Below are 15,291 nucleotides of genomic sequence, written 5' to 3'. Positions count from 1 at the left end.
GTGGCGCCATCCCTCCTCAGCAGCCCAGTGCAACCCTCGCCGGGCGCAACCAGACTGTCTCAGTCGGCCCTCCTTCCGCGGAATCCGCTGTGAATCATCAACTCACCAAGTGTTGCATGTCTTGCGCCGTCGCCCGAGCGCCCAATGGTGACGCGCCTGTGTGGCGTCGTGACGGCCCGCTGGATACATCCAGGCCCCTCGTACGCAGACCCGCGCCGGTTTTGTACCTTGCAGAAGCAACGACGTCTCACGCTCGAGAATGGGCTTGGCGGCTTGGTGTTGTCGGCAGCTCTCCAGCGTCTGTTCAGGGGCGTCAATTCCAGCGGCGAAGGCATGGATGGCCTGTCTGCCCGTCGACAGCTGCCACAGCTCCTGTGTAGGCCGCGCACGTGCTGTGTGCTCAAGGAGGCGAGCATTCATCTCCCGTGAGCCTTTGTATCACCGGCCAGCGCCTCCGCATCCCTAAGGAGCCCGGATCGTCGACGCCTCCGGCTCTCGAACCACTATGACGACTCCCGTGAAGAAACAGCGAGGGGCAGCTGAGGCAAACCTTGTCTGCGCCATCTTTTTCTTCAGGGCCAGGGTTCTGCACAGCGCCCACGCAGCGCCCGTCCGTAAGGGATCGGAAGAGGCTTTAATTGGGCTCGGAAGGATCCCCAGTCGCTGACGCCCGTCATTTCTCTGCGAAGGGGTCGCCTTATGGCTAGCCGTTGTGTGACGCTCCTTCGGAGCGCCCGCCGCTATCCTGATCGAACCCCGATCGACCGCGGGCGAGCGAGAGTCCGGCGAGGCTACGATGCTGCCATGCGGGTTGGGTCAGGAGGTCGCTTTCGCTTCAATGTTGAAACGCCAGACGGCCATGGGAACGGGCAGTCCTCTACCCTGATGGGGCATAGCAACGGCCGTTATTCCTGACGAAAACACTCCAACTCTGGAACACCTGCTTTACAGCTCCGGGGCGGATCGTTTAGCGCGCGGGGCCCATCCCTGCACACGAGCGGACGCGAGATTCTGGTCCAGGCGCGTCAATTGCTAGCTCTCGGTCTTGCCGCAGAGCTGTATCGCAGGGAAGCCCGAAGCGAACGTTTCCGCACCTTCTAGCGTACCGTAGCATATGCATTCGGAGAACGCCTTAGACGATCGTTAGTTCGAGCCTCTCCGCCCGATTTCGTCCCCAGACGACACCTCAATATCAATCTCCGGCAATCGAATCAGCAGGTGAAGTCAACCAGCTCGCCCTCAGCCGTTGGACGACCATGGCTCCTGTGGCAGATGTGGCCCCACTCTCCCCAGCCACGCCTCCGAATCAGCCAACGTGCCCACCAATGGGGACGCTGGCCCGGGCTGCGGTTACCCGCATCGCCTGGGCACGAACGGGGTGCTTGACGGTGCCAATCAGCCGCTCGCAGACGCCGTCCGTCCCTGGTGCTCACCGGAAGCAACCGAACCCTGCATCAGGCGACAGCACGGCCAAGGCGCCTGCGAGCTGCCAGATGCAGTCCGGGATAGCACAGAGGAGTTGCTGCTCCCACAACCCCGTGAAGGATAAGCGCCCTTGCGCCTCTCCAGCCACATGTGCTGAGCTCCCAGGGAACACGCATGATCCGCATCCACTCGCCAGATCGTTGCGGCGGTGACACTGACGCTTGTCTTAGAATGCGGGCCTTAGCACCGGCGCAGAGGGAAGATGGCAGCATTAGTCACCCGCGAACCTGCAGGTGATCCCTGCTAGTTCCAGAGTGAGACAGTCATTCTTCAAACGGATTTGGCCTCCGCCATCAGCCCGTCCAGATGGGAGGTCCCAAGCAGCAGGTAGTGCCGCGCATACCATGGCCGCGAAACATACTGCTTTCGGTCCACCCAAGTCGTCTTGCGGCTTGGCACCCTGACGGCCAGCGGCTGGTAAATTGGGAACTGGTAGTAGGAATGCGAGGCCCTCGAAGCCTTGCGTGTGTAACAATCTGGCCTACTTTGCCTGAGTAGTGGGCTTGTTTGACCGTTTTCGTTCCATTTCGAGCGTCCAAGCAACCGCTGCGCGTGGTGGGCCAGCCTCCCGCCCTCTCCAGAACACCGAGTCTTCACAAAAACCCCCAGAGGCGTCAGTTGCCAGGTCTCTCGTCCAAAAGCAGCCACCAAGAGACGTGGTCTTGACCTCTACGAATCCGGCCCCATTGGTCGTCCGTCTTCAGTCGCCCCGGCCTCCGATCTCCTACGTATGCGGTCAACCTCGACGACCCTCCCCGCTACAAATAACTGCCCTGTCGGACTTGCTGTCTCCAGACAAAGAAGTGCTGCTCCGCCGGCCGGCCGATTTGTCGTCGTCTGCTTGCCGTCGGTCTGGAGCTCCGCAACAAAGAACAGCGCCTGAGACAGCGTCAACTCGCCACGCCCGGAGCCGCATAGCACTCCGCGACTGCTTGCTGCCACATCTAAACCGCTGAGCTGTCTGTACAGACATAACACGCACGGCGGGCAGCAGGTACCCGCGACAGGTCCGTTCCCAAAGGCCCCCTCCTGCTCCAGCCCGCGTCAATGCGGCAGTAGCAAGAGACAAGCCCCTTGCATTGCAGCAACTACGGGAAGCAGCAGCCGCTGACACACATAGTTCAGTTGATATCCTGCACAACTCAGCCGTCAGTCCAATCTTGATCCACAGAATCCTTCCAGAAGCCTGCCCGAAGGAACCCGATCTCTACAAGGCGAGACTTCCCAACGGCGGCAGTGGCTCAGGAGTACCACCCGGAGCCCTCACGTCTTCTATCGCGAAATCTCGTGCGACGAGAGTGGAGTTTTGTGCGTCTGTGGCACAGCACCTCCGTTTGGCAGCTACCGGCTTTCCAAGGCCTTCGGACTTTCAGCATCTTGCGCGGCGGCTCTCGTTCGGCAAACGGCGGTACTCTCTGCCTCAGATCATGTTAAAAGCGGAACCAATGATGCAGAGACACCCCCCGACACCGCCCAGCGTGCCGGCTGAGCTGCAGTATGAGCTCCATCACCTGGTCCAGCACAATGCCAACACACCGTACAAGTATGAGATCGACGAATCGCAGTATGCGCACTCTGGAGCACAGTCCGCGTACGCATCACCTGGCTCAGTGCAGCACCCACAGGCCAGCGGCCCGTACATGAGCCCCCAGTACAATGTCAGCAGTTACCCGGAGCCACATGGACAGAACGAGGTCGGCCTGGGCATTTCAATGGTAAGCTGTTTTCCGCAACCGCCAGTCTTTGACGCTCTCCGAAGCTCTTGACACGGTCAACATGTCTGTTTTGGAAAGGCTTTTGGCTAAGCAGTTGTTGGCGCAGGATGGTTATGGAGGCCCTGGACCAGTCTACTGTCATGATGATGGGCAGGCCTACCACGGTCTTCCTGTAAGTTCTCCCTTAGCTTTCTAAAGAGGAAACAAGGCAAAAGAGTAGCAGGTGCTAACAATGCTTCCCTTCGTACAAGTATATGCCCCAGGGAATGCAAGCTCACACCCCCCCGACGCCCAGATCAGCAACGGCCAGCGATGGCGGTCGTAGGACCAGGAGTGGCACGTCGGCCGCCCGTACTGCGTCCCCCGTCGCGAAAGCGCGCACGACCAAATCGAAGAAAAAGTCCGGTGAAAGCAAGACCAAGGTCAAGACACCGAAGCTCACCGCTCCCCTGAGTGTGCTGACGAAGGATTTTGACCACATCCCGGTCAAGAACATGGAGGAGTGGGTCAACAGGCCAGCGGAGCAGCGGAGGGAAGAGGCAGCGAAGCGCAATGGGTACATCACGAGGCCTATGAATTCCTTCATGCTCTATCGATCGGCGTATGCGGAGCGCACCAAGATTTGGTGCCTGCAGAACAACCATCAGATCGTGTCTTCTGTGTCTGGCGAGAGTTGGCCGATGGAGCCTCCAGAGATCCGCGAACACTACAACGAGTTAGCGAAGATCGAGCGCATCAATCACCAGAATGCTCACCCGGACTACAAGTTCTCACCCAGCAAGACAACACCGGCTGCGCGCAAGAGGAAAGGCACCTACTCTGATGAGGACGACAGCGAGCCCAGCGACCTTGACGATCCAGATGCAGACTGGAACCCCTCGGCTCGCCGGTCAAGGAACAAGACCCATAGGCGCCAGCCAACTTTTGACGAGCGCAGCTTTGGCCCGAACAACGGCGTTAACAAATCGACTTGGGAAGCGACCAACGGAGGCCCTCCCCCAGCGGCTCTGGGTGTGGCGGACATGCACCGCCAGTACTACCAGACCACAGTCCATCCGCATGGCGCAACACCTGGTGTCGAAGACGTCCGCATGCATCGCATGGAGCACCCAGGGATGCTTCGGCAGCAGCAGACGACGCCCGTCTACCCCATGAGCCACGCGCTCCTCGGCCTTCCTGGCGGCCAACCGGCCCACGAGCTTCTCCAGCTCGGCTTTCCCCAGGGCATGGGCACACCTGGTCACGAGCCACAACTCGACCCGATGCTTCTTGGCCTCGGGCCCGAGCAAGCCTTCCCGCATGACGACCCGCAGCAGCAGTTCAGTGGCGCGTACGACGAGATGGGTTACCCAGCCTTCATGAGCGAGCAGCCACCTGACCATCAGCCCGCCGAATGGCAGGTCGATGCGAGCCTCATGCCCATGGAGCCGGCGAGTGAGTTTGATAAGTGGATGGACGAGACGACGGCACCGACGAACTAAGCTCGCTAGTGTGTTTGCGGCGTTGACTGGCGAAACCGACTTTTTGCGACTATTTACTGTGCTGACTGCGTGGATGGCGCGGCAGGCCTCCTGACCAGCACAAGGACCTCTCCACTACCCTGGACAAGATGAAGTGGCGTATAGCTGCTGTGAGAGAAGAGGCAACCGCCCCACCCTGGCCTTTTCCTTTTCTGCATCACAAGATGTGTGAAGGAAAAGCTGCTGCATGAAATCGGCGTTGTTCTTGGGAAGTAATGAGGTGGCGGCACTCTTGTCTTTATCATGCATGTACTGTCTTTCTCGTCGGCTCCCTTAATGCTTTTCCCTATCTCTTATCCTCTTATTCTTTTATTCCCTTATTCTTTTGTCCCTCTCTCTTTACTTCTTTTGGCATGTACTGAAATGCTTGTATTGACGGCCACATAAAGGAAACTTGCATCGGAAAGGGTGACGATACTGGGTTGGGAGCGGGCGTCGGCGAACAAGGGCTGGAGGAGAATGTCAAGAGCAATCTGGCTGGGCGGGCAATGTGCTTTAAGCTTGTCATAATGTCGGGAAAAGCAAAAGGGTGACGATGATAGACCAATCCATATCTGACTTCTGATGTACCCACGGAACCTTTTGCAATTCCTCTATTGTGAAACCCGATCTGAATGCTCCAGGATGAGACAGTTGATGATACGCAATACGTGCAATTGTTGCAATGAGCAGCACGGGCTGATTTTCCGAATAACGCAAGATGCAAATTGAACAGACTCAAACACGAAGAGAATGTGAATCGGGGGCGTCGCGCTCTTATTTTCACGGCAGAAGAATATTTCCGCTCGTACAAGTGTCTCGTGCGACCTGAAATGCATCATGGACAGGGATGACAGTTTCCTTCTTTGTTTCCTTTTCCGGCCCGTGGCACGTGAGACTGAGCTCACAAAAAGGGCCATACCCAAATTTGCATCGAAACTCCCCATTGCATGCTAAGTGAGTAATCTTGAGGCATTATGTTCTTTCCCCAACGCCATATTGCAACATTCACGGTGACTCCTGCGAGTAAACCTTGACATCAGGAACAGCACGCGTAGCTGGTAAATGCACGAGCAATACCGTATCGACCCCAGAATCCATGTCCCCGCGGGACACTGGCTTCTGTGCACGGATGTCCGAAAGTGATAAAGTGGATTCATCAACCGGAAAATCCTTTACCTCTTTTCTTTCAACTTATCATATTAATAATAGGCTTCTCTCTATCGACTGTTTGCCTCTTTTGCTCTTTGCTTTCTTTCCATGGCAAATAAAGCGTGGGCTTTCGCACGAAATTTGCTGTTGCATTTTCTCTATTGCTTACCATAAGCAGGCCGCCAAGCCAGAAGCAGAAACAGCTTTGACCATTCAACATGTGAGGTACCAAGGCCGATCTAGATAAGTAGTGCATAGCCATTGAGCTCACATGATTAGTTTACGAGTCAAATCATAGCTACAATGCTTCTACTAGTTGGACTACTCTCTTTAGTACCCTTTTTTTTCTTGGGGAAGAAAAAGGAGCGGTGTGGGAAGTTGCTGCGTTAAATCCGAAAGACGGTAGGTACGGCGCGCTTACTTATGCGATCGTCACTTGGCGCGTGCAGCCTGGCGCGCGACGCGGCTCTAAGCTCAACACCTCAACACCTCGACCGTAATGGCTATTGGCGATACATCCAGCGCGCTCGTGCTCGCTGCAAAGCGCAGCCAAGCGCTTACTTATCTTCCGCAGTACCAGAATGAGCTCGTCCGTGCTGTTGTTCACGAGACGCGCGAGTTCAATACTGAGGCACATGGTATCCTCCAGGCGTCACTCAACCCTTCTCAAGACGCAGCCACGGCATGCGCGCTCCTCGTCAACCATCTCGCCATGCGCCGAAACAAGCGATGTCTGCTAGCATACCACCGAACGCGCTCGGACAAACTGGAGGAGATGTGCTGGAATGGCATCGACGTGCTGGAGCGGCAACAGCAGGCTGGCGGCAAGGATGTGGGCGGCGCCACGGGCAGCAGCAGCATCAGCAGCCTGAGCCCGGAGGAGGAGGAGTACGTGAGGCAGTACAGCGATCTACTGGCGGCGTACAAGGGCCAGTGGACTGATATCGACCTCACCGGCAGCCTGGAACCACCGCGTGATTTGTTCATCGACGTACGCGTACTCAAAGATGCAGGAGAGATTCAGACAGAGTACGGGTAGGTGACTTCCCTGTTTCCCCCATGGGTTCTCCTCCACTTTACCCCTCAAATATGGAGATGGCATGGCCGGGATGGCCCCGACTTCGCATGCTCATTGTGCTGCAAGGTGGAGAAAGTATGGCTAATCCTTCACCCAGAGCGATTACCTTGACGAAGAACAGCCAATTCTACGTGCGTCAGGGCGACGTCGAGCGCCTCATCCAGCAGGGCTATCTTCAGCGGCTCACATGAATTGGCGCGAAGATGGACGGGACAACCCGAGCCGTGCTGCACCAAGGCGCTCTCTGTCGGCGTCTGCGAGCCAGGCGCGTGTCGAACTCCCCCAACGACACGGGTTCTCTGGAGCTTGCGCGGGCCGAGGTGCGTCGGGACGGGTCTTGGTGCTCAAATGGTTGGACGAAGAGCTGAAGCTTACGGCGAGCAAAGCGGGGCCTAGCGGGCTAGGCCCAGACAGTGCACCGCATGCAGCGTCGCTGAAGCCATTGGTGGTCTCAGATCAGGTGCCAAAAGGCTGCGCTTATTATCACAGAGGACATGGCGCAAGAACTAGTGGTGTATGTAATTCGATTAGCACCGTGCTGGCGAGCAGTGGCGTGGTGCGGCGTCATTGCACATGTCCGACGGCTGAGCTGCCGGCGCCACGCGTGGATGCGCGTTAGCGAAGCGCCAAGACTGCTGCATGAGGACTGACGGCCGTTCACATGGCGATCAGGCAGTTTGTGCGACGGCGGTGGGGCTCCTGCAGCAAAAAAAGGTGCTTGACGCTGCCCTACGGCCTGCGAATGCCCGCGGCCGGAGACGCCGGTACGCGAGCGACCCCGGGCCGCCTGACGCTCAATGGTACTGGCCGAGCACGGTTGTGGCGCCCATCGACGTGGTTCTGGAGGCGGGGAGAAGGGAAAATTCTCGAGCTCGACCATCAACAGCTCCGGCGCCCATCCCGGCCCACCATCCCGCCCGGTTTCCCGACCAACTCATTCGCCAATTGCTCCACCCGCCCTGCAGCTCTCCCTCTCTCACCGACCCTTAATTCGCAATCGATGCGCAGATGGGCCTAATCCCCCGCTGAGCAGCCCGTCCTGCTGGTCCCGCCGAGTGACGTTTTGCACGTTACCTTGCGCCATTCACTCGCCATCGCTGCCGGACTGCACCTCCTCGCTCCGCAACCATGTCGAGACGCCAGGGCAAGATGCCTGGCGACCCCCAACCGAGGCTCCATCTGCCCTTCACCAGCCAGTACGTCGACGACGCAGACCTGAGCTACACGCCTGGGGAGACGTCCACCGCCAACTCCAGGCCTCAGCCTATATCCTCCCCGCCCCGGCCCACCACCAGCAGCGGAGGCTATCTCTCGTCATCCTTCACCCGGACGCCGGCCCGCTCCTTCTACCACCAGGCTACTCATGGCTCAATAGGTATGCACTTACCTAATTGCCCGCCACTCAGCTTGCAGCTCTTGACTAACAGCTATGCAGATACCCCAGAGTATTCGTCCCAAGGCGTGAGAGACAAGACGCAGGAACTCTCCATGCATGCCCTCTCCGAGTCGGGCTCCTTCCGCTCCCCAAGCGTCCTCGCCCACCGCCTGTCCGCCGCCGGCAGCCCCCGCGGCCGCCGCCCGCCCGAGCTAGTCAACGATACTTTTGACCTGGACGGTGGACGGGACGTGCTGGAGCTGCCTCCCTCGGGTATAATCGAGGAGGAGTCGGAGCCCTCCTCGCCGGAGCCTCTGCGCGAAGCCGCCCCCAGGAGGTTCACCCGGCCCGTGTCTTCGGCAGGCGCCAGGCCATCGTCGGCCTCTGCCGCCAACGGCGAGCATCATCGAGATCCTCGCCGATCGACCGACGATCGACGGGGCCTTTCTGAGACGTCGTCGCTGCTCCCCAACAAAAGGCCTCAAAGCAGGAAGCACTACGGCTCCACCACGACCGACGTAGAGGATCAGAGGCATGGGCTCGGGTCACGGCCCGCCAAATTCTGGACTCGCGTCTCGGGCGCGGCCCACTCGGCTGTCGATGGTTTCCACAGGGCGACGAATCCGAAGAGCTGGGACAGAGAGGCTATCTTTCAAGCCGCCGTCGTTGAGCCCGTCTCTGCCCTGCCCGCTGTTTTTCTTGGATTGCTGTTGAATGTGTTGGACGGTCTTTCGTATGGTGAGTGCTCATTGTACGTTGCGAAGTTGTTTCAAGTCGACACGTAGTTGCCCCCCCCCCCCTTGCCTCGAGCATGCGGAACGCGATCCACCAATCGCGTGGGATGCTCGCTTCATGCCCCGCAATCGCACTTAACCACGGTTGGAAGATATCCTACTAATGCTTCATAGGCATCATTCTTTTCCCCCTTGGTGAACCGATTTTTGCCAGTCTCGGTGTGGATGGCTTGTCAATGTTTTTCGTCAGCTGCATCGTTGCTCAGCTTGTTTACTCTCTTGGTGGCTCAACATTCAAGGGGGCTGTCGGATCAGAAATGGTATGCATGTTCAAACTCGCCACATTATGGCGTATACTGACGTGATGCAGATCGAGGTCGTACCCTTCTTTCACAAGATGACTTACGTGATTATGGCGCGGATGGGGCCAGCCGAGCCGAACGCTATCATCGCGACCGTCGTAGTGTCGTATGCACTCAGCTCCGTCATCACTGGTCTTATCTTCGGAGCACTTGGCCTATTCAAGCTGGGCAATCTCGTCAGCTTCTTCCCCCGCAACATCCTCAATGGTTGCATCGGAGGCGTTGGATTTTTCCTGTTCGTGACTGGAATCGAGGTCTCTGCCAGACTGGACGGAAACCTCGAGTACAATTTTGATACGCTGCAGAAGCTTTTCCGCGCAGACACCGTTGCGTTATGGACTTCACCGCTTGCCCTGGCCATTATCTACATGGTCATCAAGCATTATTACGACCATCCAGCATTGATGCCGGCTTTTATTGTTTTAATCACTGGCATTTTTCACATAATTGTTGCTGCCGTATCTCATTTTAATCTTGACAAGGCCCGAGATGCTGGTTGGGTTTTCGAAAAGCCAGAGTCGGGTGTGCCGTTCTATCACTTTTACACTCTCTACGGTCAGTGTTTCCGGGCTGTTGGACAAAGTGCTCAGGCTAATTTCATGTAGACTTCTCCATCGTCGATTGGTCCGCCATATTCAGGACCATCCCCACCATGTTCGCTCTGTCCTTCTTCGGAATCATCCATGTGCCGATTAATGTTCCGGCACTCGCCTTGTCCGCGAAGGAAGACGACGTGGACATTAATCGAGAGCTTGTTGCTCATGGTCTGTCCAACAGCCTGTCGGGTTTTGTGGGAAGTATTCAGGTAGGTTCCCCGAGTCTCACGTACACAGTCATGATCGTGGAGCTGACCGGTGCAGAACTACCTCGTTTACGTGAACAGTGTCATGTTCATGGACCACGGTGGTAACAGCCGCATGGCCGGTCTCATGCTTGCCGCAGCCACCGCTGGCGTTTGGATGGCTGGTCCCGGGATGATCGGATATGTCCCCGTCATGGTTGTCGGGACCTTGATCTTTTACCTAGGCATTGACTTGCTGAAGGAGGCTCTCTGGGATACTCTGGGCAAATTGCGACTGCTGGAATATCTAACGGTGCGTAGATTTCCTATTTCGGTATCGCCATTACTAACGAATGGAACAGATCATCACGATTGTCCTCATCATGGGCATCTACGACTTCGTCTGGGGTGTTCTTGCCGGGATCGTGCTGGCTTGTCTGACCTACGTCGTTCAGACGTCACGTACACCAATCATCAGATCAACCTATACTGGGGCAATTGCGCAGTCGACGGTCCGCCGGCCTCCGCTGCACCAAAAATACCTCCGTGAAGTCGGTCAGCAGGTCTACGTTGCCAAAATTGCGGGCTATCTTTTCTTCGGAACTATCGTGTCAGTCGAGAATGACATCCGCAAGCTGGTCGATGAGGAGCAATTCCGGACCCGACCGATCCGATACGTTGTGCTGGATTTGGTCCACGTGATCGGAATAGACTACTCGGCTGCGGAGGTGCTTGTACGGCTCAACCGGATCCTCCACCGCCGGAATGTCACGCTAGTGATATCAAGCATTTCGCTCAACGATGAAATCGGCCAAGGCCTGTCCATGGTAGGCTTGTTCGCGCCAGCAGAGAGCAATGATGAGCACTGCCCGCCGCCCCAGAGGTTCGAGACTCTGAACAAGGCCCTAGAATGGTGTGAGAACGAACTTCTAGGTACTCTACACGAGCGTGCCAGATCACTGGGTTCGCCCAAGGAGGCCGAGCCTGTTGCCATCACACCACCGAAGCCGATGGGCAACGGAGCGAATCCGTTCGACGGGGCTTTCAACTCGCCTAGGCGGGCGCTGCTACGGGAGGCTGCTACTCTTGCACTCAAGGATCACAAGAATGCCACGGTCGATGAGCATAGCAATGTGCTCACACCTGACAAATGGAGGAATTTCGCCCAACCCATCCCGCTAATGCTGCTGACCTTTCAAGATCTATCAGACAAGGATATCGACTTCTGGCACCGTGCCACACCTTACTTTCAGCGCTGCGAATTTTCGGCCGGCACGGTGCTGTACTCGCGGGGTGACGACCCGAACGGGTTTTATCTCGTGGAGAAGGGCTCACTCCGCGCAGACTACGACCTCGAACAGGGACACTACTACGAGTCTATCCAGGCCGGTACAACGTGTGGCGAGCTACCTTTCTTCAGCGAGACAGACCGGACGGGCACCGTCGCAGCGGAGACGGACGCGGTCGCGTGGTTGCTGACGAGGGAGAAGTGGAAGGAGTTGGAGAGAAAGCAGCCCGAGGTAGCGAGCGAATTGCTGCGGATCTGCCTGAAGTTGACGAGTGAGCGGATGAATGCTATCACCTCGTAAGTGCTTTCCACTTCCTTCTTGCCCCCCTCCCCCCCCTTTTTTTTTTAATCCTCTCCATTGCATCCTCCCCCGTTCGACGCTGTTGAATTGGCGGCGGCGATGACGACGTATTGCAATCGCAGCAGGGCGACCACCCGCTGGCGTGAGACTCCCTGGCGTGACACGTTGCCGCTATTGTCAATACATCGACAAAGCGAATATGGGGTTCTGGGTGGGAACGGGAGATGAGCGATCGCTGTCGTCAGCGGCGTTCACCGGTCGTTCGTTTCTCCCCGCGGGCCGCCCCTCTCCCTCCATTTCTGCTAAATGGCGGGAAAATGTGAAAGGGGCGGGCGAAATAGTAATCATTTTGGCTGTGGCTAACACGGGCTGATTTCGACAGATACGTCCTCGTCACGGCAAGCTGAGCCAGCCGTTTAACTTAGCTCGCCGTCATATCGATCACACCCGCACACGCATATCATATCACAAGCATCTCATGCATCTCATGCAGATCATTACACACATACATGCGCGCGCACACAGGCACGTGCGTTGCATCAAATCTTTGTCTTCCGGATATGAAAGCGGGTTCTTATTACCGAGCTCCATATAGTATTCCTGCTCTTATGGCATTGGGAAATGATGGGGTAGCCTTCGTCTCATTTGTCAGCCATACACTTGGTAATGGAGTCTGTGTTCGGCGAAAGGCAATAATCGTTCAGATTTTCCATGGTTGCTTTAAAAAAAACACGGTGGTGACGATGAAGGTTCTGCTCGGACATTTGAGGCATTTTGATGTGGGGGAGCACCGCGGGAGATGAGTTGCGCGTTGGGCTTGGACGCTTTCCCGCTCTCTTTTTCTTCTTCGGCGGCCGTAGGGCTAACTTGGGTGGGGAATGAACGGGGAGCTTGTTGTGTGAAGAGACCGGGCTAGCGAACGGAATAAGGGAAAGAGAAGAAAGGAGGATCGGAGCGGGAGGTCTCGGAGTGAACAGTGTTCGCACTCTCTTCCTTCGGCGAGATGGGGGCACGGCCCATCCGTCATTTTGGCGCCCAATCTCGAAGCCGGGATGGTGGGTTTTGGGAAGCGGGCAAGAGAGAGGCTCTGTATCATGTGTGCGTAATGCGGCATGTGGTGAGAGACGTGTTTTTGTATAGTACGTGCTGCGTGAGAGTGCATGTAGACGTGTGCTTTTGTATATTGTAGTTATGCTTTATGTATGTACTTTGTACGTGTTCATGAACGCTTTGAAGCATCGGCGGTCTGAGCTTGTATTGGATTGGGCCCAGTCTTGGCTCTGATCGAAGGAAGGGAAGGAAGGAAGGATGGAAAGGTAAAAACGACCGAGATTTGCGGTTCCCGAAAACGTTGAAATCCCTTTCTGCATTGCGGAGTTGGCAATGATACTGTGCATCTCTTGACGGCAATGATGTGAAGATTGCATGTCAACGCATTGAACGGCTGTGCCCTTTGCTTGGACTCTGCTAGAGCGCGAGGGAAAGGGAAAGTGGCATGAATGCTCGGGCTGAGAATTCGAATTCTGTTATCAAATCTTCGGACGAGATGATCATGAAGAGCATTGACAAGTAGCACCAATAAATCGTCGGGTTGATTGACCCGGAACGGGCGTTGCCGGTTCTTGGCCACGGGCCAACGGTTCGATTTCTTCCTCCTGGCTCAAGGGAACTCTCGGAGGGCGTGAGATGATGTTCAGCGCGAGAGGGAGAGGGGATGGTGTGGAGAAGAAGGGGGCAGAAAAAGGGAAAGCTTCTAGAAGGCTTAGGGCGTGACGATCAGGGTAAGCGTCTGGTCGTCGGTGCACGATGGAGGACGATCGGTGGCGAGGTTGACTTTTTGGCGTGGATTCTGTTCGGCCCTGACGATGTTAGCTCGCTGGTGTTGCGGCCCTCAACAACCAAATCAATCTCGGGCGCCGATGAGATGCATGGATTTGTCTTATCCCATGAAAGCTTAACGTCCGTAGGATGGCTTGGCTCTTTGCTGCATTGCTTGCCGCGTGATGTTTTTTTTTTTTTCCTTCTCGAAAATTTCCGATTGCCGTTGATGCGCGCGCAGCGGGTAGGGCGGCACGGGTTCGTATCGATTCTTCTTCGCGTTCGTCTCGCTTCTTTGCCACTCTCATGATCGACCTGGAATGTTCGTTGGAAACTTCTTTCGCTTCGTGGGCACGGGAGGTTTGTGCTGAGGTGCCGAGGGAACGCATGGTGGTTGATGACGATGAAGCGAGAGAGCAACCACCACGTCGATCCTCTTCTCGTTTCTGCCCCTCTCGGCGGCCGTTGCCCAGACCGACGAAGCTAGACCGCGTACGATAGGGCAGGTTTGTTGTGGAAATGTGCCGGCAGGCAGTGCTCAACATGTCCGGTGGAGAGTGGAGCGCGTGCGTGGTTGCTGGAGATGTTGAAATGAGAGCCGTCCCGTCGAGGACCCACCCCGGGCTCGCACACAGACGCCCAGTAGGGAGGATCTCATTTCTAACAGTGCTTGCGGCTCGCGCGCGTGGGCGCTGGCAGGCCAGCTCGACAGCAGATGGAGCGGAGAGAGCTAGGTGTTCCCGCCGGGCGAGGCGGTGAGCACGACAGCCCTGCGCTGGAAACCGGGGACCGTGGTCGCTCTGGTCAGGGGTTACGGTTGGACGGCGGCGGGCCCGTAGCGGCTGCTAGCTAGTTAGCATGGCTACATGGCGCCGTTGGCCCGATCCGGTTACCCACGATGCAGCGTTTTTTCTGTTTGCCTCGACTAAGCGCGTTTGAAAGAGATTATCTAATGCAGGATCTCGGTGGGCCTGGCTGGGGTAGCCGGGCATGTCACTGGGCGTTTCAGGCGCTTGGTGATGGAGGTTGTTTTGTGGTTCTGGTAGATTATTGGGCCTCCTCCTCTCGTGATCCGAAGTCCAGGCCGTTCACCGCTTCCGGCGTGCCTGCGATGTCACGGCGGCATCCACGGTACTGGAGTCTGGAGTCTGCGTCCTCTGCCGAGCAAAGCTTCCTGCTCGGAACGCGTCCCGAAGGCGGCCGTCATTGGGATCAGCCCGCGCAGCCGGTGGGCGGCAGCAGAGCGGCAGCGCAGGCGCAGGCGGCGGCGCAGGCGCGGGATCAGAAAAAAATGAGGGTGGCCGGCGTGCGTCCCGGCGAGGAGGCTCTTTTGTTCATCTGGGTGGCTTGCGTGGTACAGAGCGCTTGCCGGCGCTCTGGCTGCGGGCTGCGCTGCCCGCCGTGATGGACGGCCAGCGTTCGGCGGAGCCAGCCAGCCAACGAAAGGGGGCCAGCTAGCCCGGCCGCCGCTCCTTCTGACTCGCCTGTACGTGAATCACATGGCGATCCCCGCGGCGGCGGCAGAATTTCCCATGAGCTGGCCCTCCCGCGCACGTGACGGCGGCGGATCGCGACACCTGCCTGCTCCATCGGCTGTGCATCGGCATGCGATCTCGCTGCTGCGGCGGCCATTGGCGCGAGCAGCGCGGCCTCGAGATGAACGGCGGGGACGAAGCGCTGCGAACCCTGGCGGTCCACCCTGC

At 57.3% G+C, this 15,291-nt stretch overlaps 3 protein-coding genes across 3 annotated transcripts; all 3 read left to right on the top strand.

The window, feature by feature from the left end:
• Nucleotides 1-2,930: 2,930 nt before the first annotated feature.
• LTHEOB_9045 (Hmg box protein) lies at nucleotides 2,931-4,681 on the top strand (the record flags this gene model as incomplete). The annotated part of the gene is made up of 4 exons (XM_035518590.1): nucleotides 2,931-3,200; nucleotides 3,245-3,255; nucleotides 3,307-3,372; nucleotides 3,496-4,681. The coding sequence occupies 4 exons, from the start codon at nucleotides 2,931-2,933 to the stop codon at nucleotides 4,679-4,681; spliced, it is 1,533 nt and encodes a 510-aa protein (XP_035369075.1).
• Nucleotides 4,682-6,350: 1,669 nt separating this feature from the next.
• On the top strand, nucleotides 6,351-7,120 carry LTHEOB_9044 (DNA replication complex GINS protein PSF1; the record flags this gene model as incomplete). The annotated part of the gene is made up of 2 exons (XM_035518589.1): nucleotides 6,351-6,886; nucleotides 7,027-7,120. The coding sequence occupies 2 exons, from the start codon at nucleotides 6,351-6,353 to the stop codon at nucleotides 7,118-7,120; spliced, it is 630 nt and encodes a 209-aa protein (XP_035369074.1).
• A 937-nt stretch (nucleotides 7,121-8,057) lies between these two features.
• On the top strand, nucleotides 8,058-12,177 carry LTHEOB_9043 (Sulfate transporter family protein; the record flags this gene model as incomplete). Its single annotated transcript, XM_035518588.1, has 8 exons — nucleotides 8,058-8,304; nucleotides 8,365-9,042; nucleotides 9,213-9,358; nucleotides 9,409-9,955; nucleotides 10,006-10,205; nucleotides 10,261-10,494; nucleotides 10,544-11,766; nucleotides 12,153-12,177. The coding sequence occupies 8 exons, from the start codon at nucleotides 8,058-8,060 to the stop codon at nucleotides 12,175-12,177; spliced, it is 3,300 nt and encodes a 1,099-aa protein (XP_035369073.1).
• Nucleotides 12,178-15,291: the final 3,114 nt, after the last annotated feature.

Source organism: Lasiodiplodia theobromae, assembly GCF_012971845.1.
Source record: "Lasiodiplodia theobromae strain AM2As chromosome Unknown scaffold_30, whole genome shotgun sequence".
Classification (NCBI taxonomy): domain Eukaryota; kingdom Fungi; phylum Ascomycota; class Dothideomycetes; order Botryosphaeriales; family Botryosphaeriaceae; genus Lasiodiplodia; species Lasiodiplodia theobromae.
This window is presented reverse-complemented; position numbering and strand designations above follow the sequence as displayed.